The sequence below is a fragment of the Artibeus jamaicensis genome, unplaced genomic scaffold (genome assembly GCF_021234435.1).
Source record: "Artibeus jamaicensis isolate MK-2021 breed Jamaican fruit bat unplaced genomic scaffold, CSHL_Jam_final scaffold_666, whole genome shotgun sequence".
NCBI classification, from domain to species: Eukaryota; Metazoa; Chordata; class Mammalia; order Chiroptera; family Phyllostomidae; genus Artibeus; species Artibeus jamaicensis.
In genome coordinates, this window is record NW_026522053.1 from 418000 (window position 1) to 443185 (window position 25186).

Sequence of the window (25186 nt, forward strand, 5' to 3'; positions counted from 1 at the left end):
ACATAGACGTGTCTCTGTTCATTTATTCTTTTTGAGGGTGGAGAATAGGACACACCTGATCAAATGAATCTCACATACTGCAGAATGATTCTGGTCTTCATTTTAAACTCAGACTTTCCCTTAGAATTCCTTTTGATGATAATCTTGAATTTATCCAGGCACTATCTGGAGGAAGCTGAAGTTCTTTCTGTAAAGTTCAAAGCTTCAACCTTCTGTAAAAAACACCCTCTGTCCCATTATCAGTTGCCTAAAGCCCACTGAACTTGTATCATGAAGGTTCTTAGAGCTGAGGCATGGTACTAATACTGGTTGGTCCACTTTCCCTATTATACTTCTGGCTCCTGGTCTAAATTCTGTTAACATTATAACTTGAGTTATAGGAGGTGGTACAATTTTATAAGTACAGGTGCTCCTCCACTTATTGTGGGTTTTGCCCCAATAAACCTGTCACAGGCTAAAAATATCGTAAGTCAAAATGCATTTAAGATACCTGACCTACCAAGCATTCAGCTTAGCCTAGCCTACCGTAAATATGCTCAGAATTTGTATTAACCTACAAAATCATCTAACACAAAGGCTGTTTTATTATAATAAGTGTATCTCACTTAATTTATTATCCACGTAGCTTTTGGAGCATTGTAAGTTGAACCATCATAAGTCAAGGACCATCTGTATTTAGTTGTAAATAGAGTTCTGAGTAGACAAGGTCATCAGGGAAATTGTCTCACTCCTGGCCCAGAACTTTTAGCATTCTTTAAAAAACACCTTCTAGCCCTGGCTTGGTATGGTTTAGTGGATTGAGTGCAGGCATGCAAAACAAAGGATCACTGGTTCGATTCCCAGTCTAGGGCACATGCCTGGGCCCACAGAGGCAACCACACATTGAAGTATCTCTCCTTTTCTTTCTCCCTCCCTTCTCCTCTCTGAAACACATACATACATATAAACATATATGCATACATACATACAATCTTAAAAATATAAATAAAAAGCACCTTTTAATTACCTTAGTAATAAACCACCAGGATGGGTTTGTTATGTAGACTTTTCCATGTAGCAATTTTCCTACCATTTAGAGATTGTATTTGCATAAATCAGCCCTGCTTTTAAGATGGAGACAACCTTTTTTTAAAATTGTTGTTCAGTTGTTGTTCCTGTTGCTCTTCCCTGCCCAGTCCTCCGCTCCCACCATCAGTCCCCACACAGTTGTCCATGTCCATGGGTCCTTTGTACATGTTCCTTGACTTGGCTCTTCCCCTTCTTTTCTTCTGTTATCCCCCAGCCCTCTACTTACTGTCAGTTTGTTCATTTCCATCTCTCTGATTCTGTTTTGTTTGTTTTATTGATTAGGTTCCACTTACAAGTGAGATCATATGGTATTTGTCTTTCCCTGCCTGGCTTATTTGATTTAGCATGAAACTCTCCAGTTCTGTTCGTGCTCATGTGAAGATTAGCAGTTCTTTCTTTCTGCTGTTTAGTGTTCCATTGTGTACCACATTTTTTCATCCACTCATTTACTGATGGGCACTTCGGTTGCTTCCAGCTCCTGGCTATTGTAAATTGTGCTGCTATGAACATTGGGGTGCATAGGCTCTTTTGGATTGGTGTTTTAGGGTTCTTAGTATATAATCTCAGCAGTGGGGTCACTGGGTCAAACAGGTCCATCTTTAGTTGTTTTGAGGAAAAATCCATACTGTTTTCCACAGTGAATGTACCAGTCTGCATTCCCACCAACAGTGCACCAAGGTTCCCTTTTCTCCACAACCTCACCAGCACTTATTGTTTGTTGCTTTGTTTATGGTGGCCATTCTCACTGGTGTGAAGTAGTATCTCATTATGGTTTTAATTTGCATCTCTCTGATGGCTAGTGATACTGAGCATCTTTTCATGTTTCTGGGCCCTCTCTGTGTCCTCCTTAGAAAAGTGTCTTATTCATATCCTTTGCCCATTTTTAAATTGGATTGTTTGTCTTCCTGGAGTACAGTTATGTACATTCTTTATATATTTGGGAGATCAAACCCTTGTCTGAAGTATCATTGGAAAATATGATTTCCTTTACAGTAGGTTCCCTTTTCATTTTGCTGATGTTTTTTTCTTTATCTGTGCAGAAGCTTTTTAATTTGATATAGTCCCATTTGTTTGTTTTTCCTTTATATCCCTTGCCCCAGGGAAAATATCAGGGAAAATATTGCTGCATGGGATATCTGAGATTTTCTTGCCTATGTTCTCCTCTAAGGACTTTTATGGTATCAAAATTTATATTTAAGTCTTACATTCATCTTTAGTTTATTTTTGTGTATGGTGTAAGTTGGTGGTCTAGTTTCATTTTTTTTGCATGTACCTGTCTAGATCTCCCAACACTATTTATTGAAGAGGCTACTTTTACTCCATTTTATGCAGTTCCCTCTTTTGTCAGATAGTAATAGGCCACAGAGGCATTGGCTTTATTTCTGGGCTCTGTTTGTTCTGTTCCATTTTGATGATGTTAATTCTTCCAATTTATGAATATGGTATGTTTCCATTTGTTTGTGTCTTCCCTGATTTCTTTCTTCAGTGTTGGTTACAGTGGCCTTGTAATATAGTTTGTCAGGTATTGTGATACTTCCTACTTTGTTTTTCTTTCTTAAAATTGCTGAGGCTATTCAGGGTCATTTATGGTTCCATATAAATTTTTGAAATATTTGTTCTATATATGTCATTGGTATTTTAATAGGGATTGCATTGAATCTGTAAATTGCTTTGGGTTGTATGGGAATATTAATGATGTTAATTCTTGCAATCCATGAACATGGTACGTGCTTCCATTTATCGTGTCTTCCTTAATTTCTTCAGTGTTCTGTAGTTTTCTAAGTACAGATCTTTTATCTCCTTGTTTAAGTTTATTCCTAGGTACTTTATTTTTCTTGTTGCTATAGTAAATGGAATTTTTTCTAGATTTCTGTTTTTGATATTTCTTTGTTGGTGTACAAAAATGCCTTCAGTTTCTCAATATTGATTTTGAATCCCACTGTTTTCCCAAATTCACTTATCAGGCCAAGTAGTTTTTTGGTGAAGGATTTTCTGTATATACTATCATGTCATCTGCAAATAATGACAGTTTTACTTCCTCCTTTCCAGCCTGGATGACTTTTTTTTTCTTTTCCTTATCTGATCGCTATGGCTAGAACTTCCAGTACTGTGTTGAATAGAAGTGGTGAAAGTGGGCATCCTTGCTTTGTTCCTCATCTTAGGGTGAAAGCTTATAGTTTTTGTCTGTTGAGTATGATGTTGTCTGTAAGTTTCTCATATAAGGCCTTTATTCTCTTGAGGTATACTCCCTCTATTCCCACTTTGCTGAATGTTTTTATCATAAATGGGTGGCATACTTTATCAGATGCTTTTTCCACATCTACTGATGTGATCGTGTGGTTTTTGGCTTTCATTTTGTTTATACGATGTTATGTTTATTTTTTAAATATATTTTATCAACTACGCTATTATAGCTGTCCCATTTTTTTCTCCCCTTTATTCCCCTCCAGCCTGTACCCCCGTCCCGTACCATCACTCCCCCCATCTTAGTTCATGTCCATGTGTCATACATATAAGTAGTTTGGCTTCTCCAATTTCCATACTATTCTTAACCTTCCCCTGTCTATTTTGTATCTACCATTTATGCTTCTTATCCCTGTGCCTTTTCCCCCATTCTCCCCACCACCTCCCTGCTGATAACCCTCCCTCTGGTCTCCATTTTGGTGATTCTGTTCCTGTTCTATTGTTTGCTTAGATTTTTTTTTTTTTTAGGTTCAGTTGGTGATAGTTGTGTTTCTTGTCATTTTAATGTTTGTATTTTTTATCTTTTTCTTATAGAAGTCCCTTTAACATTTCATATAATAAGGGCTTGGTGATGATGACTCCTTTAACTTAATATCTGGGGAGCACTTTACCTGCCCTTCCATTATAAATGATAGCTTTGTTGGATAGAATAATCTTGGGTGTAGGTCCTTGCCTTTCAGACTTCAAATAAATCAACTGATATGGGAACGGCTTTGTATGTATCTGTTTCCTTTTTTGTTGCTGCTTTTAAGATTCTCTTCTTATCTTTAATCTTAGTTAATGCAATTACAATGTGCCTTGGTGTGTGCTTCCTTGGGTCCAACTTCTTTGGGACTCTGAGCTTCCTGGACTTCTCGAAGTCTGTTTCCTTTGCCAGATTAGGGAAGTCCTCCTTCATTATGTTTTCAATTTCTTGCTCTTCCTCTTTTCTTTCTGACATCCTTATGATTCAGATATAGGAGTGTTTAAAGTTGTTTTGGAGGCTCCTAAGCCTTTCCTCATTTTTTGAATTCTTGTTTCTTCATTCTGTTCTGGTTGAATGTTTATTTCTTCCTTCTGGTCTAAACCATTGATTTGAGTCCTGGTTTCCTTTCCTTCACTGTTGATTCCCTGTGTGTTTTCCTTTATTTCATTTTTCATAGCCTTCAGTTTTTCCTCAATTTTTTGACCACACTCAGTCATTTCTGTGAGCATCCTGATTTACCAGTGTTTTGAAATCTGCATCTCCTCATCACCTAGTTGTATTTTTCCCGGAGCTTTGATCTGTTCTTTCATTAGGGTTATATATTTTTGTCTCAGCGTGCTTGTTGTGTAGTAAGGGGTGAAGCCTTAGGTATTTGCCAGAGCAGACCAACCCAGGTCACTAAGTTATGGCAGTATGTGGAGGAGGGGTCCAAGAGGAAACAATGCTGCTTGTTCAGCTCTTGCTGGCTTCCAGTCCCTTCCACCACTACCCACAAGCAAATTGGGCCCTTAGGATGTTGACTCCCAGGTGAGTGGTTTTGTGTAGGTTTTAGGACCCTGTACGTCTCCCCAGTGAACTCTCCTGTGTGGCTGGGAGTTTCTCCTTCTGCCTCAACACCCCCTGGGTTTTTACTCCCAGAGGTTTTGAGGCTTTTATTTCCCTGCACTGGAACCCTGGGTTGTGCAGTCTCTCTCTCTCTCTCCCCCTTGTGATTCCTCCCAGTCTATCCACATGCAGATGTGGGACTGCTGACTCCTCCAGCCACCATCTTGCTGTAAGTCTTCTCCACCCTGCTGCCTGTTTCTGTCCCCCTAACAGTCTGGACGAATGTTTCTTTTTTAACTCCTTGGATGTTGGACTTCCATACAGTTTGATTTTTCTGGCAGTTCTGGTTATATTTATTTTTTATTTTCGTAGATTTGATGTCCTTTTGTTTTAGCAGAGGCAGAGTGTATCTACCTATGTCTCCATTTTGGCTAGAAGAAGCTATTACATTTATTGATTTGTGAATATTGCACCATCCTTGCATCCCTAGGATGATCCCACTTGATTGTGGTTTATCACCTTTTTAACATATTTCTGGATCTGGTTTGCCAATATTTTGTTGAAGATTTTAGCATCTATATTCATCTGTAATATAGACCTGTAGTTTTTTTTCTTTGTTGTCTTTGTCTTTTTCGGAATTAGTACGATGCTGGTCTCATGAAGAGAGTTTGGGAGTCTTCCTTCTTCTTGGATTTTTTGGAATAGTCTAAGAAGGGTAGTGGTTAGCTCTTGCCTAAATGTTTTGTAAAGTGCTTCTGTGAACCCATCTAGTCCATGGCTTTTGTGTGCCAGGAATTTTTTGATGACTGCTTCAATTTCGTCAGCTGTTATTGGTCTATTCAAGCTCTCTGCTACTTCTTGATTCAGTTTGGGAGTATTATATGTTTCTAGAAATTTGTCCCTTTCGCCCAGGTTTTCATACTTTGCATATAGCTGTTCATAGTAGTTTCTCACAATCCTTTGTACTTCTGTCATATTTGTGGTAATTTTTCTTCTTTTGTTTCTGATTTTATTTATTTGCATCCTCTTTCTTTTTTTCTCTTTTTTTCTCTTGAGTACTCTGGTTAAAGGCCTGTTGATTTTTCGTTATCTTTTCATAGGACTAGCTCCTGGATTTATTGGTCCTTTGAATTATTCTTTTAGTCTGTATGTCATTTACTTCTGTTCTGATCTTGATTTCCTTCCTTCTACTTCTCCTGGGCTTTGTTTGTTATTGTTCCTCCAGTTCTTGTAGTTGTAGGTTTAGGTTTTTTATTTGAAATGTTTCTGTTGGAGACACCCTCTTGGAGGACTGAGTCTGCAGGCCCATAGGACATTAATAGATAGTGTGAACTTGGCTTGCATTCTACCTACGTACTACTTTGCAGAGGATCTGAGGTGGTGAGGAAAGCAGCTCAGGGACTGGGAACCTTGGCATGGACTGCAGGTTTTGTGCATGGCTCCTAAGGTGGAGAAAGGGCATTTCACGCACTATGTGGGAGTCTCAGTAAGAACTCTGAAGAGATGAGAGACAAATTTTACTTTGCTCTTTGGCTGGGACTCTTCTTGTAGCCTTGACTCTTTACCTCATTCTTTGAGGTAAAATCCTTTACCTCTTTTTCAGGTCATTATGAAATCTATAGTTGTTTTGGATGTGGACACCCCTTTGTTCTATTCATCCTACTTGAAAAGGAAATCTGAGAATTTTGACCTCAGAGACCAGAAGATGAGCCTTTTATGTGCTCCATCGGGTTTAATTCATGTTCAAATAACTTTCTTATGTGATGGCAAGTTAGCCAGACAGATTTCCCTGGCAAACATAGTTTTCCTTGATGCATTCTGCACATGAATCAACTTCTTTGTAACCTATGTTATTGTAGGAATTTTAGGAATTTTCTGTATTGGTTCTCCATTTGTGCTCTATAGCCACTGCATTTTAAAGGTGAATGTACAGAGCTGCCTTAACAAGGAAGGTGCTGATGAGCTCGGGGTCTGTCCTAGTTTGTGGTTGGATCCATGTTCTACCCAGTCCCCAGAGGATGGCTTCCATATCCTTTTTCCTTGTCCAGTGGTGACTACTCTCTCATTTCCTTCCAGTTTGGCTGGCTCCTCTGGTTGATGGCATGTTGAGATTCAAGGGCCAGTGGCAGCGAGGGCATCTGATCCAGAAGGGGCCACTCTAGAGGCCAGGCTACCGGTACCATGGGCCAGTGTGTCACCAAGTGCAAGAATCCCTCATCAACCCTGGGCAGCAAGAATGGAGATCGAGACCCCAGCAGCAAGTCACACAACAGGCGAGGTGCAGGCCACCGGGATGAACAGCTGCCAGCTTGTGGCAAGCCAGGTGGGGATATCGTCGTCAATGGGACCAAGAAGGCAGAGGCTGCCACTGAGGCCTGCCACCTGCCAACATCCTCAGGAGATGCTGGGAGGGAGCCCAAGTCTAATGCCGAAGAATCTTCCTTACAGCGGTTAGAAGAACTGTTCAGGCGCTACAAGGACGAGCGGGAGGATGCAATTTTGGAGGAAGGCATGGAACGCTTTTGCAATGACTTATGTGTTGACCCCACAGAATTTCGAGTGCTGCTTTTGGCTTGGAAGTTCCAGGCTGCTACCATGTGCAAATTTACCAGGTAAGTCACAAATATTTTTTCAAGGGAGCAGAGAAAGAAAGAGAACACCATTGGACTGTAGTGCCCAGCTAGGATAAAACTAGGTTGGCTTCAAAGGGTTTAGGTAAGTCTTTCTCTCTGTCCGTCAAATTACTGTAAAGCTATTTAGCCTCTGAATAACTGGGCACCTACCATCTTTGCCTGAAGTTAAATGAGGTATAATCCATGTTGAGCCCTGTTGCCAAGTTGCTGCCAAGCCTTCCTGTTGCTTCAGACCTTTCACCCCGCTACTTGTCAGTTCCCTCACTTCCTTAATATTTATTGTGCACTTGTCATGTGCCAGACTCTGAGAGTACTTGTAGAGTGAGTGCCTCTGTCACTGCATTTCACACAGTGCCCAGCTGGCCCAGTTATCTAGTAGTAATTGCACAGTCATGGTCATACATCCCTGTAGAGGTTGTTTGTTGGAAAGGACATGGCAGCATCACCCCAAGGTGTGGTTTGCAAAGTGCTGGGTGATAAATAAGAATTAACTTTGAGCCCTGGCTGGTATGGCTTAGTGGGTTGAGTGTCAGCCTGTGAACCACAAGGTCGCCAGTTCATTTCCCAGTCAGAGCATGTGCCTGGGTTGTAGGTCAGGTCCCTAGTTGGGGCATGCAAGAGGCAGCCAGTTGATATTTCTTTCGCACATTGATGTTTCTCCCCCTCTCTCCCTTCCATTCTCTCTAAAAGTAAATAAATAAAATCTTTTAAAAAAAAATTTACTTTGAGAAGCCCCTCCTATATAATTTCTAGCCCCTGAGTAGCTTACCCAGCAGACCCCAGGGTCTTTGTATCTTTAGTGGATAGTGTAGTCTCTGAGAAGATGATCAGTGTGAGACCATATTCTGAGCTGAAAGTGTTACACAGATACGCAGAATACATACACAGTTTTTGTTTGTTAGTAATAGAACTTTGATCTATAGTAGCAGTTACTCAGGTTCATGCAGAATCTTTGACTTTAGAAATCTCCCTTAGCAGTCACCAAAAATATTCCAAAAACAACACTCAGAGAATCAAAAGGAGAGCAGGAAGGGCCCCATATAGGAGGAGAGTCTGAAGCTCAGTCATTATTGCAGGATGGAAAACAGGGCATGGAGTGGGAGTTTAGCTTTGGGAAGGTGCATACATGAATGAATAGACCATTGTTAGCTACCTACCATGTGCCAGGCACTTTTAGAGTCAGTTGGCATATACTAACTTGACCTCACCAAAACCCTGTGAAGCAATGTAGTAGCCTCAGCATTTCACAGATAACTCATAAGTGGAGGAGTAGGAATTCACACCCAGGCCATCCATCCCCGGAGCCATGGTGCTAATCACTACACTGTATTGCCTCACAGGAAATGATTCTCATTTACAATTATTAATTATGCCTCTTACTTCCTGTTGCAGGAAAGAGTTTTTTGATGGCTGCAAAGCAATAAGTGCAGACAGCATTGATGGGATCTGTGCCCAGTTCCCCAGCCTCTTAATAGAAGCCAAACAAGAAGACAAATTCAAGGATCTCTACCGGTTTACATTTCAGTTTGGCCTGGATTCTGAAGAAGGGCAGCGGTCACTGCATCGGGAAATAGCCATTGCCCTGTGGAAGTTAGTCTTTACCCAGAACAATCCTCCAGTGTTGGACCAGTGGCTAAACTTCCTAACAGAGAACCCTTCTGGGATCAAGGGCATCTCCCGGGACACTTGGAACATGTTCCTTAACTTCACTCAGGTGATTGGCCCTGACCTCAGCAACTACAGCGAAGATGAGGCCTGGCCGAGTCTCTTTGATACCTTTGTGGAGTGGGAGATGGAGCGGAGGAAAAATGAAGGGGCTGTGGGAGGTGTACTCAGCTCAGGGCCCTTGGGCTTGCGTCCCCAGGAGCAGACTTAGTGCTCTGTTCCAGGCAGCCATGAGGTTCTGCCCACTGCCCTGGAGCCACCCGAGGAATTGGACCTTTCTGGAAATTACCTAATATCCAGATATTTTCTACTCTATGCCTTTCTCTGCCTTGTATCTGAAAGGGCTCTAAAATGCTGTATCATGTTTTAGGCACTTTCTTCTTTTCTTTTTTTTGGGGGGGGTTACTTTGGTTATTTCCTTTTGGGGGGTCCCCCAAAATATTTGAACCTGGCTACATGTTGTGTATCTTCTTCTTCTTCTTTTTTTTTTTGAAGCCTTCAGATAGCATTGGCCTGCCAATTGTTGCACAGATATTTTTGGGGGGCTGGGGTGGGAAGGGCATAGAGCAGGGTGGGGAGTGTGGGCAAGTTAGGTTGAGTTAACATTGCAAACAATGCAGTGCCAGATCTCAGTTTTGCATAGTGTTTTTCAGGGCAGGTCTGTACTGTGTGTAGTGCTGTTTACATCGTTGAATTTAGGTTGTAATGATAATTTTTAAAGATTTACACGGAATTGATTAGCAGTGTTAACTGTTAACCACATTGCATTAATTTCCAGGTGAGTAAAAGCTCTTGGAGAGCCAAGGCCAGCTGATAGTGTCTGTAGTCTGGTGACAAACCCCTTTTAAGTGAATTTATCTGAAATCCTTCCTTCTCGCACTTCTTGCTCATTTCTTCTTTGACCCATTGCATTTCACGTTGAGTTTATGTACCAACATGCTGCACCTGTCAGTCAAGTGAGCAGTGATTTTAGAACACATACTAACAACCACTTAAGGAATGCAGAGAAAGCAGTGCTACCTCAGTTTTGTTGGAAGTAGACTTTGATAGTTTTTGTTTGTTTTTGGTGAATTTTCTGTATTTTCATGTTGTAAGTGGAAATACACTTTTTTATTTGCCTTGGAGCCAAAGTTTCTGTTTTTGGTGGTCGGAAAACTGCCTGCTGGCCACTTGACTTGAAGGAAAACTGTGGTGTGGAGCTCTGCTTGAATACTTCTTAAAAAACATTTTGAGTATCATCAACTTACTTGTCTGGCAAGTGCAAAAGCCTGGGGCTGGCCTGAACTTTGCCAAACAAATACAGACAGGTATTGAGTAGTTAAATGTGTGCCCTTTTCCCTTGTTGCTGCACCCATGTTGTCACTTTACCCCTAGGCATTATTTATTATTTCTGTTAATGTCAGGCTCATTTGGGGTAATGTTGATGACTGTTTAGGTTTACATGACCCTCTTTCCTTCCCCTCCACCCAAATAAGGTAAATATACATATATGATATGTATATATTTTACCTATCTAAAAAATATATATATACATGTATATGTATCTGTATTCTTGTTTCTTTGCCTGCTAAAACTGGCCATAAAAGAGGGAGCTGCCTTCAATATATAAAGTATAAGAAGAGCACCAGGGAATGTTGTAACGGAAGCTTTTGAATTTGAGTTTGGACCATTTTCACTAAAGAGAACATGAATTTTCTCAGCTCTTTCCTCCTCAGAGGGAGGCGCAGTTCCCCAGACTCCTCTGCACGCTTGCTCCATGAGGCCAGCTTTGAACAAACTGCCACATAGGAGCTGACTCTGGTCCTACCTCGTTGCAGTAGAGTGTCTTCTTGCCATTTTTTCATTTAAAAAAAAATGACCTTAGAAAACTGAACTGGAAGGGTGGGTGGCAGGTACTGTACAGTTCAGCTTTCAACACTTTGGTACAGATTAAAAAGGGAATCTTTCAAATAAAAACTTACAAAAATATTTATACTTTTGAAATAACAAGTTTGTCTGTAGAACACTTGGAGTTTCCTCCCCTAGCTACCCCCATCTGCCTCCCAGGTATGTTTCTCAGCCTGGGCAGGAATTTATTTTGAGTTTATTACTAGCCTTATGGATTCAGGCTCCCATCTTTAGAATGATTATTTAAAGATATTCTGCAGTTGATGTCTTTCTGAAATTGGCATTGAATTGGCATGGATTTTTGTAACCCTAAAGCTAATAGTTGTCCCTTTAGCAGGGCAGATGAGGAAATTTAAGGTCAGCCACAGCAAGTTAGCAGTACTGCTGGAAAGCAGAAGAGGGTTGGATCTCAGTCCACATGTCTGGCTTTGTTCTAGCCTAAGACACAAGATCCTTGTATAAAGTTTCTAGGGGCCGCAGCTAGTTCTCCAGGTTCAGTTGTAGTCTGAGTCCTCACACTGAGTTCTCATCCAGTCAGCAATCCCTTATTTTTCCCAATTCTGAATTGGATAAAGGTAGAGTAAGGCAAAAGGCAGGCTCCTCCTAGCCAGGTTAAGGTTCCTTCTGTTCCAGATAAGAAAAGTATAGAGAGAGAAGTGCACAAAGGATTCCAAAGACTAGGGAGAGGCACTAGATTCCATCCCCAGCCTACCAGAAGGCATTCCATGCATTAGGTATGCTACAGCGGATCGATTTTGTTTTTCAATTAATTGTTCAGCTTCCCCAATCCCCACAGAAAAACCACTTAAAGATTGTTTTTGGTTATATTTTTACTGATATAGTTGTTACAAAAGTAAAAGTGAGAAACTAGAAAAGGGAGGGGAGGGACTTACCAGATCCTTCCAAGTTTGAGTCCCTGATACAAGGAATTCTGTAGTAGCTCTGGGCCAGTGCTTTAATAGTTTCATGACCACAGGAAAATGCAGTTTTTCTGCAAAGGGATCCAAGCTGGGTGTGTAGGGTTTTCAGTTGTACTTCTAGGAAATGAAAGAGCCTGTTCCTCTTACCCCGTAAATAGGTTTCCTACTTAATGAGCAGGAACTGTGTGGAAGAGGCCAAATGCATGCCCCTTGGCTAATAAGCAAGGCACCCTTCATTTGAACAGTGTGACAGGGTGTGGAGGGGCAGGATACAGATGCCCTTTTGAAAACAGGCAGATATCCGAGAGAGAGTACAAACTGAATTCATGGGCTGGCAAATCGCTTGGCTTTGGCAGATGGCTTTGTGAGCTTCAGTGGTGTTTCTTTACCAATTTATTAGAAAACTGTATGAGACGGCATCACTTCATTGAACTGCTCTTCCCCATCTCTGCCATGTTTCATTCTTAACCCTACCTCCTGTAATGGTACTTTGCTAGGCTTCAGTTGGTTGACTCAGCAGTTCCCCCTCATCCCTGGCAGATGGGCCCACAGTGTGAATTGGCTCCAAGACTCCATACTGAGTTCGTAAGAAAAATCTAGAGCTGGGTAAAGATACAAATTTCAACCAAGCTCCCAGGCCCAAGGAAATCCAATAGAAAATGTATAGGCATTGTTTTCAATATTAAAAGGCTTAAGCCACACAGTATTAGATGGTCTTTGAAACAGATCATCTACCAGGGGCTGGAGCATGCAGGGTGTGGGATGTCATGGGTCATGCAATAGCCTAATATCAGACTAAGTACAAATTGTATTGTATTAAACAGTGATGGGAAAATACCAGGATAAGAACTTGAGTGTAAGTTTTAAAACTGAAATATCTGTATTTAGGACTGTGTTTGGTATGCCACACTGAAAGTGAAGTGTTCTGTGCAATACAATTATAAGGCAAAACCTGCAAGGAGGATGCTGCTAGGTTTGTTAGTTATCTGAGTTTCCATTTTCCTTACATCTCTGTCTAGTGAGGACTTAAACAACCAAGTAACGGACTCTGGCTGAAAGGACTCTGGCTGAAAAGACTCTGAAGTCATGAGGGTGTGTTGACGGGGACTCACTTGAAGGCACATGAAATCAACCCTTCTCTTACTTCACTCTTGTTTTCTGAATTATATTGAGGGGGTTCCCACCACCTCCCTGCAGTTTATTCTTAAGGGTAGCTGCAAATACAGAATATATTCAGTAGAACCTGAACTGTGACCGTGTGTCAGTGAGGATCAGCAGATATTTTCCTTATTAGAAGATGAAGTAGATGCTTGAGCTCTGGTTCAGAAACCAAGATATTCCAAAATGGCTTTGAGTAACCATCAGGTTCTGCTTCTGATCACAGCCTCCCTGTTCCTCTTGAAAGCTCAGCCAGCTCTCATACTGACCTATTTCCACTGCCCACCTCCACTCCCCACCTTTCAACACAGATCTTGGATATCGCCAAAGGAAGCCATCCAGCAGCTGCTTTCTCCCCCCTCCACCTATCCAGTACACATTTATTCTGGTAGAAGTGTCTTCCCTTACTCTGGTCTCAGACCCAGGTCTGTGATTGATTGCACTTACCTGTTGCACTAACAAATATGATTCTCGGTTTCAAAGGGGGCTTGATTGAATGAGTTGGTCTTACAGATACCCTGCCTTAACCTGCTGAGGTGATGAGTCCCTGCTCATGTGCCCCCACCTTTGTGGATTCCTCTTCCTTTCTGACCAGTGTGTTTCTTGAGGTTGTACAAATTTGTTGACAGAAGTCAATACTTATCTGTCTTCTCTGCACTGTTAAACTCCAAATAGCCCCTTGAATATTTTTATTAACTTGTTACACATACTTTTGTCTCTGTCTGCATTATGTTCTTTTATTTGGAAGGTTACCTGCTATTGAGTTTAATAAATTTGTTTACTTGATTATCGACAATTCTGGAAAAAATAATAAAAATCAGCAGCTTTATTCTGGAGTGATACTAGATAGCAATTCCTGTGCTTTGGAAAATCCAGATAGTATAAGATCCCCAGACTCTGCCACTCACCAACCTTAATTGCCTTTGGGGTCCCAGTACTTTAGGCAGAAAACAAGTCCTCACAGGGCCACTTCCTAAATAGTCTTACCTTAGCAACTGATACGGCTTCCGATGAGGAATAAAAAGTAAATTTGAGCACTGTGCTGAATGAATGACTTCTACACATATCAGATTGGCAGTGATTAAGGAGACAAGCTGAAACTGTCATATGCCACTGCTGTGTGACCATTGGCAGATGAGTGAAAATCTGAGTTTTTTTGACTCATCTGTAAAATTCAAAGACTGTTATTTCCATCAGTGTTAGGTGCTTCCAAAACTCTTTGTAAATCCTAAGACTTGTAAGTTTAAGATTTTCAAGACTTATAAGTTTAAGGATGTTAGGAGAGTAATGCAGGAAATCCAGAGAATGGGAGAGGAGGGTTGGCATGGTCACACATGACTTCCCAGGTCACTGTCTCCCATAGGCCCAGCTTCCCTCTGTGCCAAATTTGGGGGAGAGATGAAAGACTTAGATGGCTTAGACTAAGATGATCCCTGATGGCTCTCCCTGGCTCTTACATAGAAGTTTTATTATGGTAGACTGCTTAATAACTATTAGCTTCCTTTCATTGTATTTTCTGTCTAGTTAGTATTTATATTCAGAGAAGCAATTGGCCAGCCACCCTTCTTCTTTGATGGCAGCCATAATGGCCTTCCCAAAGATTCCCAATCTCATACTGGTATCCCCTAAAAATAAGTAAGTACTATGGTGGGATTAGAAATGCTTTTGTTTTTTGTTCCAGTTGGAAAGGGCCTAGAGTCATTGGTTATAATCCTCTTTAGTCAAGAGGGTTACAAAGATTTCTCAACAAACTTTATTTTTTCCTTTTCCTCCATTATTACCAAAGCCTACAGCTTCAGATAGAGGAAATCTAGATGGTGATTTTTTTTTCTTTCTCACTTAAAAAGTAAACCTCCAGAACACGTACTTGTTTGGTTCCTGGGCTTATACTTTCTGTGATGTGACACTTCAAAGATAATGAGCCACTGGGCTTTACAGATAGAGGTGTGGGAAGTAACAAAGTGAAGATACTGATTTAGGTGCTTGTAGATAGCCTAGAGTTATTCAAAGTGTTGTAACAGGGTTGTGCAGATTATATAAGGCTAAAATCCAATTTTCAATTAAATGAGGGGCAAGCCAACTTCATACAATGACCAGATGAGCCTAATTGCAATGGACTTTTCCTAGCAAGAAAGGTATACTGAGTGTAATGCTGATGGCTCAGAGTAGTACAGATGAGTCACCACAACACGAGCCTCTTCCCTCTCAAATCCAGCCAAAGCACATGCCTGGGTTGGCTCTGGAAGTCATCTTCTACCCCTGGGTTTTCATCTATATCAAAAGGGTTAGTTTGCTTGGGAAGGAAGGGCAAGGGAGGGAGACAGGCTAACCTCTCCATTTCCTGTCCTGTGCTAAGATTTTTCAGGATGCCCTGTCTGTGAAAGCCATAAGGCACTTATGTCCCAACCTTAAGGGTGCTGATAAAGTCCTAGTGGAATATGGCAGCAGTGCTGTCAACAGCAAAGCATCCATGCTGATGGGGACTCTCCATGGGCCCTGCCTATGTTTATTATGGGAAGTGCTACTAAAATTGCTAGTAAACTAAACTACAGAGCTACAAAATAGTGTGGAACTAGTGTAAGACAAGACAGTATGGACACAGGCTCTTGTATACGTGGACTTACATAATAAAGGAGGCATAGTCCTTTAATGGGTAAGATAGATAATTGGATAAAATCTAAATATTTGGGGGAAAGTTACCATAGGTAAAAATAAATTCCAGGAGGAATAAAGGTATATGTATAAAAATTAAATCATTAAATAATACATACCTGTTAGTGGATATTAAATTGATCTCTGGATCAATCAAGACTTTCTAAGCAAAAAAGCAGAAAAAAATAAAAAGAACAAACTTCTAAAACATAAAAAAAAAACAATTAGAAACATTTTTGCAATGATTGAGGAATGCACACTTAATCCCTAAGACCTTAAAAATTCTACATGGAAAAGTACTTAATAGACACCTGGGCAAAGGATATTGCAAACACATAGAAGAAAACTGATTAGCCAAAAAGCTTCTGGAAAAAATAGTAGATGACAATCTGAAGGGTATTTAAAAACCCAGAAAATAAACTTATAATGAAAAACTTTTACAATTTATCAAATTGGCAAGTATTTGAAATAAATCCATGATAGCAAACATAGGGTAAAAACTTTTCTGGAAAAAAAGCAAAACAAAACTAAGTTTTTATGGTCTAACCCAATAATTTCACTTCTAGGAATTTTTCAAGATACATTATGTGCCAAAGATGTGTGTGCAAGGACATAATTGATAGCATCATTTGGGAACAACTTAAGTGTCGGCCATAGGAAACTTAGAAATTATAGCACACACTAACATTCTGGAATATTATGCAGCTATCAAAAACTCTGCTTTTGAATAATGGAAAGGTATGATAGAAAATTATAAAATAGTGGCAGTCGCTGACTCTGAGTGATGGTATTAGATGTGATTTTAACTTTTTTGTATTTTTCCGTTCTTCATTAATGGGTTTCCTTTGTAAGGACAAAAGGAAATGAAGACAAATATGGCCAAGTGGTCTGAACCAATCCCATTGTGAGTGAGGAGGGCAGAGGCAGAGAACTACATTTAGAGCTGAATAGAGAGTTCTGTAAAAACCCTCAAAGCTGCTCTTACCCACTGTAGGAAGAGCAGCACTGGCAGTTCTGCATTGGCTGTCTAGAGGGTGTGGGAGGAAAAATGCACAAATGCAGTTATGAATGGAATATGTTTTGCAAGAGGCCAGGTTGGCAGCTTTGGCTTCCAAAAGATGGGAGAGTCAGCCGCAAAACCAATGTGTGCAGACTGAAGTCTCATAGAGGCCTGTGATCCTGGCCTATCTCTGTAGTTCTGGAGTTGGGTGTTCACAGGGGACCTCTAGCCCCACCCATCTAGAAGGAAATAGTCTTGGATATGACTAACTAGAAGAGCAAAGGGAGCTCTTGGCACAAAGAGCCCTAATCTGCTCTGTGATCTTGCACATGGAAGAGAATCCTTAGTAAAATGTCATTTATTGACAATGTAGGTTTTCCCTGATATATGAAGTATTAATGTCCCATTTTAAAGGTTTGGAAACTGAGGCTCAAAGAGGGAAAATAATTCATATAGCACAATATCCTGCCAATTTCCACGAACTGGATCTTTGATTTTTTACAATAATCCTTGGAAGTATAGATACTTTCTCATTTTATACAGCTGAGGAAGTAGATTCAGATGAGATTTAAGTTATTTGCCCAAGAGCGGAGCCAAAGCACCAACTCCAGGCCTATCCATATCAAGGCAAATACTTGTCTTAGGACTGGATTCTCATGAGGTAAACAGCAGCGCAACTCCCACCACTTTGGAGCTCAGCTGGGCAGGAAGGAGTCCAGCAGCACACTTAGTTTTGGGATACTCTCAGGCCTTGCAGGGGAGAGGTGGCAGTGTACCTGGGGAAACTGCTTCTTTACAAGGAGCTACAGGTTGCAGTGTCTCTCACCCCAAATCAAGCTCTTCAGTTCTGGTTCCTGGTCCGAACTTTCACATAGGGCCAGATCATTGAGAAGTTACATTTAAAGGATTAAACACTGCATGAGTGCCCAACTTTCAGAATTTTGAAAATTTTCCCTCCAATTATAAAAGTAGTATATTCTAGTCCTATACACAGAAAAGCATTTGGTAAACCTAATATGCCAATCCCGTAGCCAGAAATAAATACTGTTTATGATTTTGGCATATAGTCTGCCAGCTTTTTGTTCCAAGGCTATGCATTATTCTTGTATACGTCTACAAAAATGGGCTCTTCTCTAACCCTCTGTGTTCCATACAACATGTACTGTGAATGCATGCTCTCATCTTCAAAACAGTACTGTGCGATCTGTATCATCCCAAACACGGATATATGATCTTACTCATGTTCATACAAATTAAGTAGGAAAGCTGAGATTCAAAGTGCAGCAGTCTGGGTCCAGAGGTCTACTGCCATTTCTGACAAATCTCTTTACATGTTTATACATATGTGCATACACACATTTTCTAAAATGGCTACCTAGAATGCCATTGTAATGACCCTATGATATATTACCTCCATACATGTTTTTATGAGACTACCCTGTTACCTTATACTGTTAGAGTATAAGATAATACTTTAGAAGTGGAATTGCTGGGTCCCATTGTTCAAAGCAATTCATAAGAAATTTTGGTATAACATATTCTGTACCCCAGATTAGTTTGTCTTTTCTGGAACTCAGCTAGTATCTATCAGTTTTTAAATTATGTGTGCCTGTGCTCCTGTTCCCCGAACACAGAATGTTAACAGTTCAGGAGTTCATACAAAAGTACAGCACAAGCTTCTTGAAACTTAAGCTTCCAATTCTAAGGGGGCAATCTGTGGTGACAGAGGCACCTAGTGGTGAAGGGTGGCACTGCAGCCTCACTGGAGGGAAGGAGCATTTCTAAATGGACTTGGAAGAGGGGGGCTTTCCAGATTGGTAAAAAGCCAAATCTACTCTCTGCTGTCTGTTGACCTGCCAGGTTTTCAGCTCAGCCTTTTACTTTCAATTTCATAACAGCTGTCAATGAGGAAACAGTTTGCCTTACAGAAATTTGCTTCACTGATATTACAACTTTGACAAACTGCAAAATGGCTATGTTTTCTCCAGGGGGAAGTTACCTCTGGTTTCCTTCCCTATGTATGCCATTTACTATGAGTGCTGCTTGTATTGAAAACCTGCTGCAGTGCCTGTGCAGAAACCACCAACACCAAGAAAAGTACAAACAAATGGGTTTCCTTCCCTCTGTCTTAGATGAAGGATGCTTCAATTTTAGACATTTGTTGAAAATGTGTATATCATATAAATGGACTACACTCCTTAAGCTGGTATACTCCACAAAAGTTGTCTGCTGGGTTAAGAGGGTGCAACCCAACCACGTTCTCTGCTACTGCCCACAAAGCATCAGAACTGCACCTAAAAAGTGGTGGCTGGGCTCAGGAATCAGGAACATGTGTGGGATGATGCTCTCTTCTTTATCTTGTATTTCCATCAGTCCTAGGCCAGGAAGTAATCCATGCATGCTGCAACAATGAAGGCAGGTTCATAACACAGGGTTGAGTGGTTAGAAATGCAGAGGCAGGGGTGGTAAGGTTCTGTTGAGGGGGATGTCATGGGGCAGTGGGCTGCAGGTGAACAGCTTATGGAAAGCTACCTCCTGCAAATGTGTTTAATGGAAAGAATACTGGTACTGCCAGAAGCCTAGAATCAAGTCTTAGCTCTGCCATTTAACAGATGTGAGACACATCTCAACCTAAGGTTAATGAGCTCAAGCCAAGCCTCAGTTTCTTCAGTTCTTACATATTCAAGTTACTATCTCACAGGGCTTCTGTGAGGATTATCAGATGATCATAATTAACGTGGAGGGTGCACTTACTTAATGGCCAGCATCATTGTAAACACTTTCTATGCATTCTCATTTAATCCTCAACAGAGCTCATGTACCTAATTTAGGTACTAATAGAGGCACAATTGTTATGTCCACTTTTCAGATAAAACAGGCTCACAAACAACTTGCTCAAGTCATATAACTGTTAAGTGACAGGTAATAATGGCAATCTGCCATCTGAGTCCTTTTAAAATGCTGTTCGAGTTTACTCTTTTGTTCATTTTACTTAAAACATTTGAAGCACTATTTGAAAAGCTTTTAAAAAACATTAACTTATTTAATAATTTATGTTGTAAAATATATGGTACAGTGCTTAGAATCTAGGATTCATCTAATAGATGTTAGTTTTCTGCCACCATGTACTGAATATTCATGGAACTGGGTTAGAGGGCTGGAGGCAGAAATCAGCAAACACTAGCCCAGAAGCTGTCTCCACTTGATGCTGGACTTAAGCTAATCAGCACTGAGATTTTTGGGTCTGGAGGACTGCAACTCAGAGCGCTAGCATGCGTCTGAAGTCAGACCACCAAGGTTCAAGCCCTAACTGTGCACTTGGGATAGGCATAGCAGTAGGCAAGTTGACTGATCTGAGCCTTTTTCTTTACTTGCTAAACAGGGATATTCAACAAACTCAGCCAAACATGCATATCAAAGCATTTAGCATGGTACCTTACACTAAGAGTTTGATAAATTACAGCAATTATTAGTATTTTCAATACTAATTTTAGCAGCTACCAGAAATGTAAGGATGAAGAGCTGAGTCAGGTTCCCAGCATGAGGAAACCTTCCATTCTCTTTGCTGGTCCCTCCTGAGTCACTCTGACACTTCTCCAAGGGTATCTGCTGGCATCTTGGAGACAGCTGCACAGATGAGGCCCAGAGTGACCTTATAGTTTGGGGGAGTATATGCTCCTGCTGCTGTACTTCCTTAATATAATACAGATATCAGAGGGTTTCCTTACTACATGATTTGCTATTTGCAGATTTTTCTCTTGACTTATCAAAAAAAGACCTTTGTTTGAGTCAGAACCTAAACTTTTTTGCTCCCTGACCGTGACACTCCCTCCTTCGAGCCCTTAATCCCTGCAGAATATCCTGTCCACTTTCAGAAGCAAGCTTTGGCTCACTGTTGCCTGTCCACTATACCATGGGGAACATGAAGATCAGGCTCCTATTCTACCCCTACCTCCATATGTTGGACCTGACAAGCTAGGTTAGGGCAAGTTTGTCTGCCCCTAGTCTGTGTTCTCAAACAAAATGCTTTGCTGGCAACTTTGGGTCACTTTTTTTTTTAACCTCCTGCTGTTAGGCTCCCCACAAGCCTGTTTAAAGTATATCAGTCTAAGATTTTTTTTTTTAAATCTAAATACCTAATGCTTGATTCTGTTTCTCAGAGACAGCAGTTCTCTCAAGCTGCCCAGCAGACAGCCTGTCAAACCAGTGGTCCTCAGATGCATGTTACAGAATTTTAGGATAGGAAATTAATTTCTCATCCAGGCTTCAAGGCTTGAGGTATTTATATTCTATCATCTGGGACCTCGGACCCAGGAATCCTTTAATGTCAGAATTTTAAGGGACTTTTTAGATATAGATAATGCAATCCAGTGCTTTTCAAACTGCTCAAAAGGGCCACTGCCCTCTCTTCTCTCCTGGATACATAGATTCATTTATCCATCCTCTCACGCATTCCAACTGCCTGTCTTCATGCTTTAGGATTTAACACATTTTTTTTAAAGAAAGGTTTTTGTAGTTAAAAGGGTTGTAAGTCACTGCTTTATTTCAAATCCCTTATTTTACTGAAGGGAAATTGAGACCCAAAGTGGGAAAATGGCCACTTGTCAGAGGCAATAGGTGATAGGGCTGGGACTGAACCTGAGTCCTGCTCTACCTTTCCTCAAGTTTAAAATCAGCAAAACATGTGCTACTGGAAATTCACAGGTGGCATGTGATGAAGGGAAGAGGGTGGGGAAGGCAGGAACACACTGCTTATGTGGAAAAGGCAACCCAGTCACATCTAAATCTGGGCATTGCCCTACAACTTGTTAACCAGTTTTATTCAAGTGGAGTTAGGCAACTACCTCTTGTTCCTAAGAGGCTGGAGGACGTAAGACTTCTGTCTTTAAACTGGGATGAGTTGTGTCCTTGAGGGACCAATAAGAATATTTATCTGTAAAATGGAAATACAGTAACTATCTCTTAAGAACTGGAAATTAAGAGATGATTCATGTAAGTCCTCATTTACATGTCTGGACATCAACAAAAGGCCTTTCTCTAAGAATTCCAGGGGCTAAAATGAAGGAACTCTTCAGTCCTTACCTCCTGGTTCCTGGCAGCAGGATGAGGCAGAGGGTGCCTGAACTCAGGCTGAGCTTCCCTATCTTCTGGCCACAGTGCCAGGCTGCTGTCTTTGGGTGGTCCACCTTCAGAGTCTAGGATCAAAGCCAAGTGTTGGCACTCAGCCAGAGTACCCTCTGCTTACTACCAGAGGGGCTGCAACGTTCTTTCTCAGGTTCTAGAGCTGTGGGGTCCCATGAGAGGCTATGTGTAAATCCTCAGGCTGAAGCTGAAACATATATTTTAGGGCTCCCTGTCCACCCTAGCATCCCCAGGCCACCAAGTCAGATTATGATGACAGCTGCTGTTCTTCCCTTCTGATGGGCCTTCCAGCTGTCCTGAGTTAGGGGAACTGTAGCACTAATGAGCGCTAGTCTAGCCTCTGCCATTAAATAACTTTGTGACCTGGGGTAGTCACTCACCACTTGACCTCTATTTCTCATCTGCTAAGTGTAGGAGGTTAGATAAGGACAGGGGTTCCCAAACTGTAGTCATTCACCTTCCACCTAGATGCTTCTGCTTGTGTTTTCCTCTAATGGTTTTTTTTAACAGTCACTTTCTTCCTTAATATCAACTAAATAATACTGTCCATGAAATCACACATTCAATGTGGTGGTTGTACAATTTAATGAATGTCGATAAACAAGTGAAAAAAGGTCCATCTATGATCACCAAAAATCATATTGTCTATGTACCATATTCTGGGAAACCCTAGATCACTAAAGACTTGTCCAGCTTTCTAGCCTTGTATATAAGTCCCTCAAAAGTCCCTGGGAGATCAACCTGGAATACAAAAAAAAGATTTTAGCACGTATGGAAAGGGCAAGTGTATGGGAGATCATGGAGAAAAAAAATGTACCCAGGGCTGGAAGAAGCTAGAGAATGAAGTAAGACTAGTGCCAGGGTGGTAACAAATGACCGAAGGCAGAAGTGTCCCTTGAGGAGGACTCTCCTAATTTTCAAAATTATCAGTAGGTTAATGCCCATAGCCAGTAAACCAAGTAAACCAGCTACCTTTCCCTGATGCCAGGATATACCCCTCCTCTCACCTGCAAGATCTGCTGTTCTGAGGGGGAAAGTATGACTTGAAGTCCTAGGGGCCTTGCTTCAGGAGCCATTAAGCCATGTGTGGAGGTACAGGGAGGTTAGAGCATGCCTGCCTTTCAGCTTTGAGTCCTTGCCTGTAAGAATGTTTTGGGCCTTCTGGGCACTGCCAAAAGTTTTAAATTCTGAAAGCAAGATACTCCCTTCTGTTAAGAGGGGCCATAAAACCAACCTGTTCACCAAGCTAGAGCCCAACCAGGATCAAGGAAAAGGACAGAATGAGGAGCTGTTGACCTTGTCTAGCCCAGGAGGGCTTACTGGGAACATTTTCTTTCTCTGACCTCATGTTATTACCATCTTTAATAAACCCCAAGGCTACATTCAATAGCATATACTGACTCAGGAAACTATTTTTTTTTCTCCTGTCCACTTTTAAGATCTTTAGGCAAGATCACAGCTTCTAAGCCAAAAAAGAGGTTGGGCTGCTGCAACAGATGTTCTTTAAAGGTTTCAGTCACTCCAGAGAGATATACGGTACCTCGGTTCTCGGAATCTCATTCTAGCTCCTTCACAAGGGTGTCACAATCAAGGTTGAGCTCCGTCATAGGCCTCTTGCACCTAACCAGGAAAAGATGGCATTAGTGGTGGAAAGTTACCACTTCCACCCCCAGGCTTGTTATATACTAGCAAGTAACTTAATTCTGCAGTTTCCTCTTCTGTGAGAGGAGACTACTGATAACTGCCTAATAGGACTACAGTAGAGAAATGTAAATATTTTGTGTAAACACACTATCTCCTCATTTTCTCACCCTCACCACCTGGCAGTGGAAATTAGTTCCCTGCCTTCTACCCGAATTTCTGTTTACTTGCATAAGAAACTTCAAAATACCACCATTTGATCCCCTGAAAGCTAAAGGAAAAGACAACCACCAAAAAACCACCATGAATAAATAATACCGGCTCTAAGTAGTGATAATGAGTATAAGGAAGACCCCATGTAACCCAGGCTGATTTTGAGAAAAACAAAAGCTCTCTGAAATAACTGTAAACAGAGGCTGTGCTAGGCCAGGGCTGAGTGATAGTGCTGCTTTTTTCCCTCTCTAACCACCCTACCTTGATGAAGTTATGTTCTACCAGAGTGCCATCCAAGGACTCAATGGCCAGCTGGGCAGCCTCTAGGACTTCATACTCTGTACAGAAATGTGGCTGCAGGAAAAGCAAGATATCCTTCCTTTGCTTTCCAGGCTCACACTGTCAGAGAAGGGGCTGGAAAGGGGGTTAAGCTATAGTGGCCAAAGCCACCAGAAAGGATTTCCTTGCTGTGTTAGGCTAGACAGTGATTGAAATCAGGGTCTTAGAGATATTTGTATACCAGTGTTCATAGCAGCATTATTCAGAATAGCCAAAAGGTTAAAACAGTTCATCGGTGGATGAAAGGATAAAATGTGCCATATTCATACAATGGAATAATAGGCTTGGAAAGGAATGGAATTCTAACACATGCTTTAACATGGATGAACCTTGAAAACATACGTGCTAAGTGAAATAAACCAGACATAAAATGACGAATATTGTATGAATCCACTTACATGATGTACACAGAGTAGTCAAACTCATAGAGACAGAAAGTAGAATAGTGGTTACCAGGTCTTGGGGAGAAAGGACTGGGGAGTTAATAGGTACAGAGTTTCAGATTGGCATGATGAATAAGTTCTGAAGAAAATGTATTTGGTAGCACTAAATTGTTACAACCATTTAAAAATGGTTAAAACAAATTTATGTATATTTTACAAAAAAAAAAAAAGACTCATAGGAAGAAATTAGTCCTAAGACATACCCTTCCCATCCTTCAGTCTTTACTGACTTCCTGCTAAGACTATGGAGATGGAATAAGTCCTTTTAAATGGTATAAATTTTTTAAACCATACATAAGAATAATTTTTTTAAAGTAAAAGGGTTTATAGGGTTTTAATGTAAATAACAGACCAATGAACAAAACTTACTTCAAGAGACTAGAGAACTAACAATAACAAAAGCCCTGCCATAATGTTCTTCCCCTATCTTAATCCAGCTGTGAGTCACCTTTGTAGCTAAATCCTACAGAGATTTCCCAAGACATGGAAATTACTGCTCTTCTTGAAAGGGCATTTTACCATTTAAAGCTGAGGTCCCAAGCAGGAAGTCCATAGGCTACATTCAACCAGCAGCCATAATTTTTTGTCTGGCTCACATGATATTTAAGAAAATTGGAACCAACCTATGGAAATTGGCAGGTTTCTCAATTCTCAAAACAAGGCAAAACAAT

At 41.0% G+C, this 25186-nt stretch overlaps 1 protein-coding gene across 3 annotated transcripts in view; it reads left to right on the top strand.

Annotated features, from left to right (window-relative positions):
* The window catches only part of DCUN1D3 (defective in cullin neddylation 1 domain containing 3), a 54661-nt gene extending 29950 nt beyond the window's left edge, over window positions 1-24711 (top strand). For all 3 annotated transcript variants that reach the window (XM_053659489.1, XM_037152007.2, XM_053659490.1), the window contains 2 exons: window positions 6899-7434; window positions 8848-24711. In XM_053659489.1, the coding sequence (XP_053515464.1) occupies window positions 7004-7434; window positions 8848-9331 (915 nt within the window). In that variant the 5' untranslated portion in view covers window positions 6899-7003 and the 3' untranslated portion in view covers window positions 9332-24711. The remainder of the gene's footprint in view (window positions 1-6898; window positions 7435-8847) is intronic.
* Window positions 24712-25186: the final 475 nt, after the last annotated feature.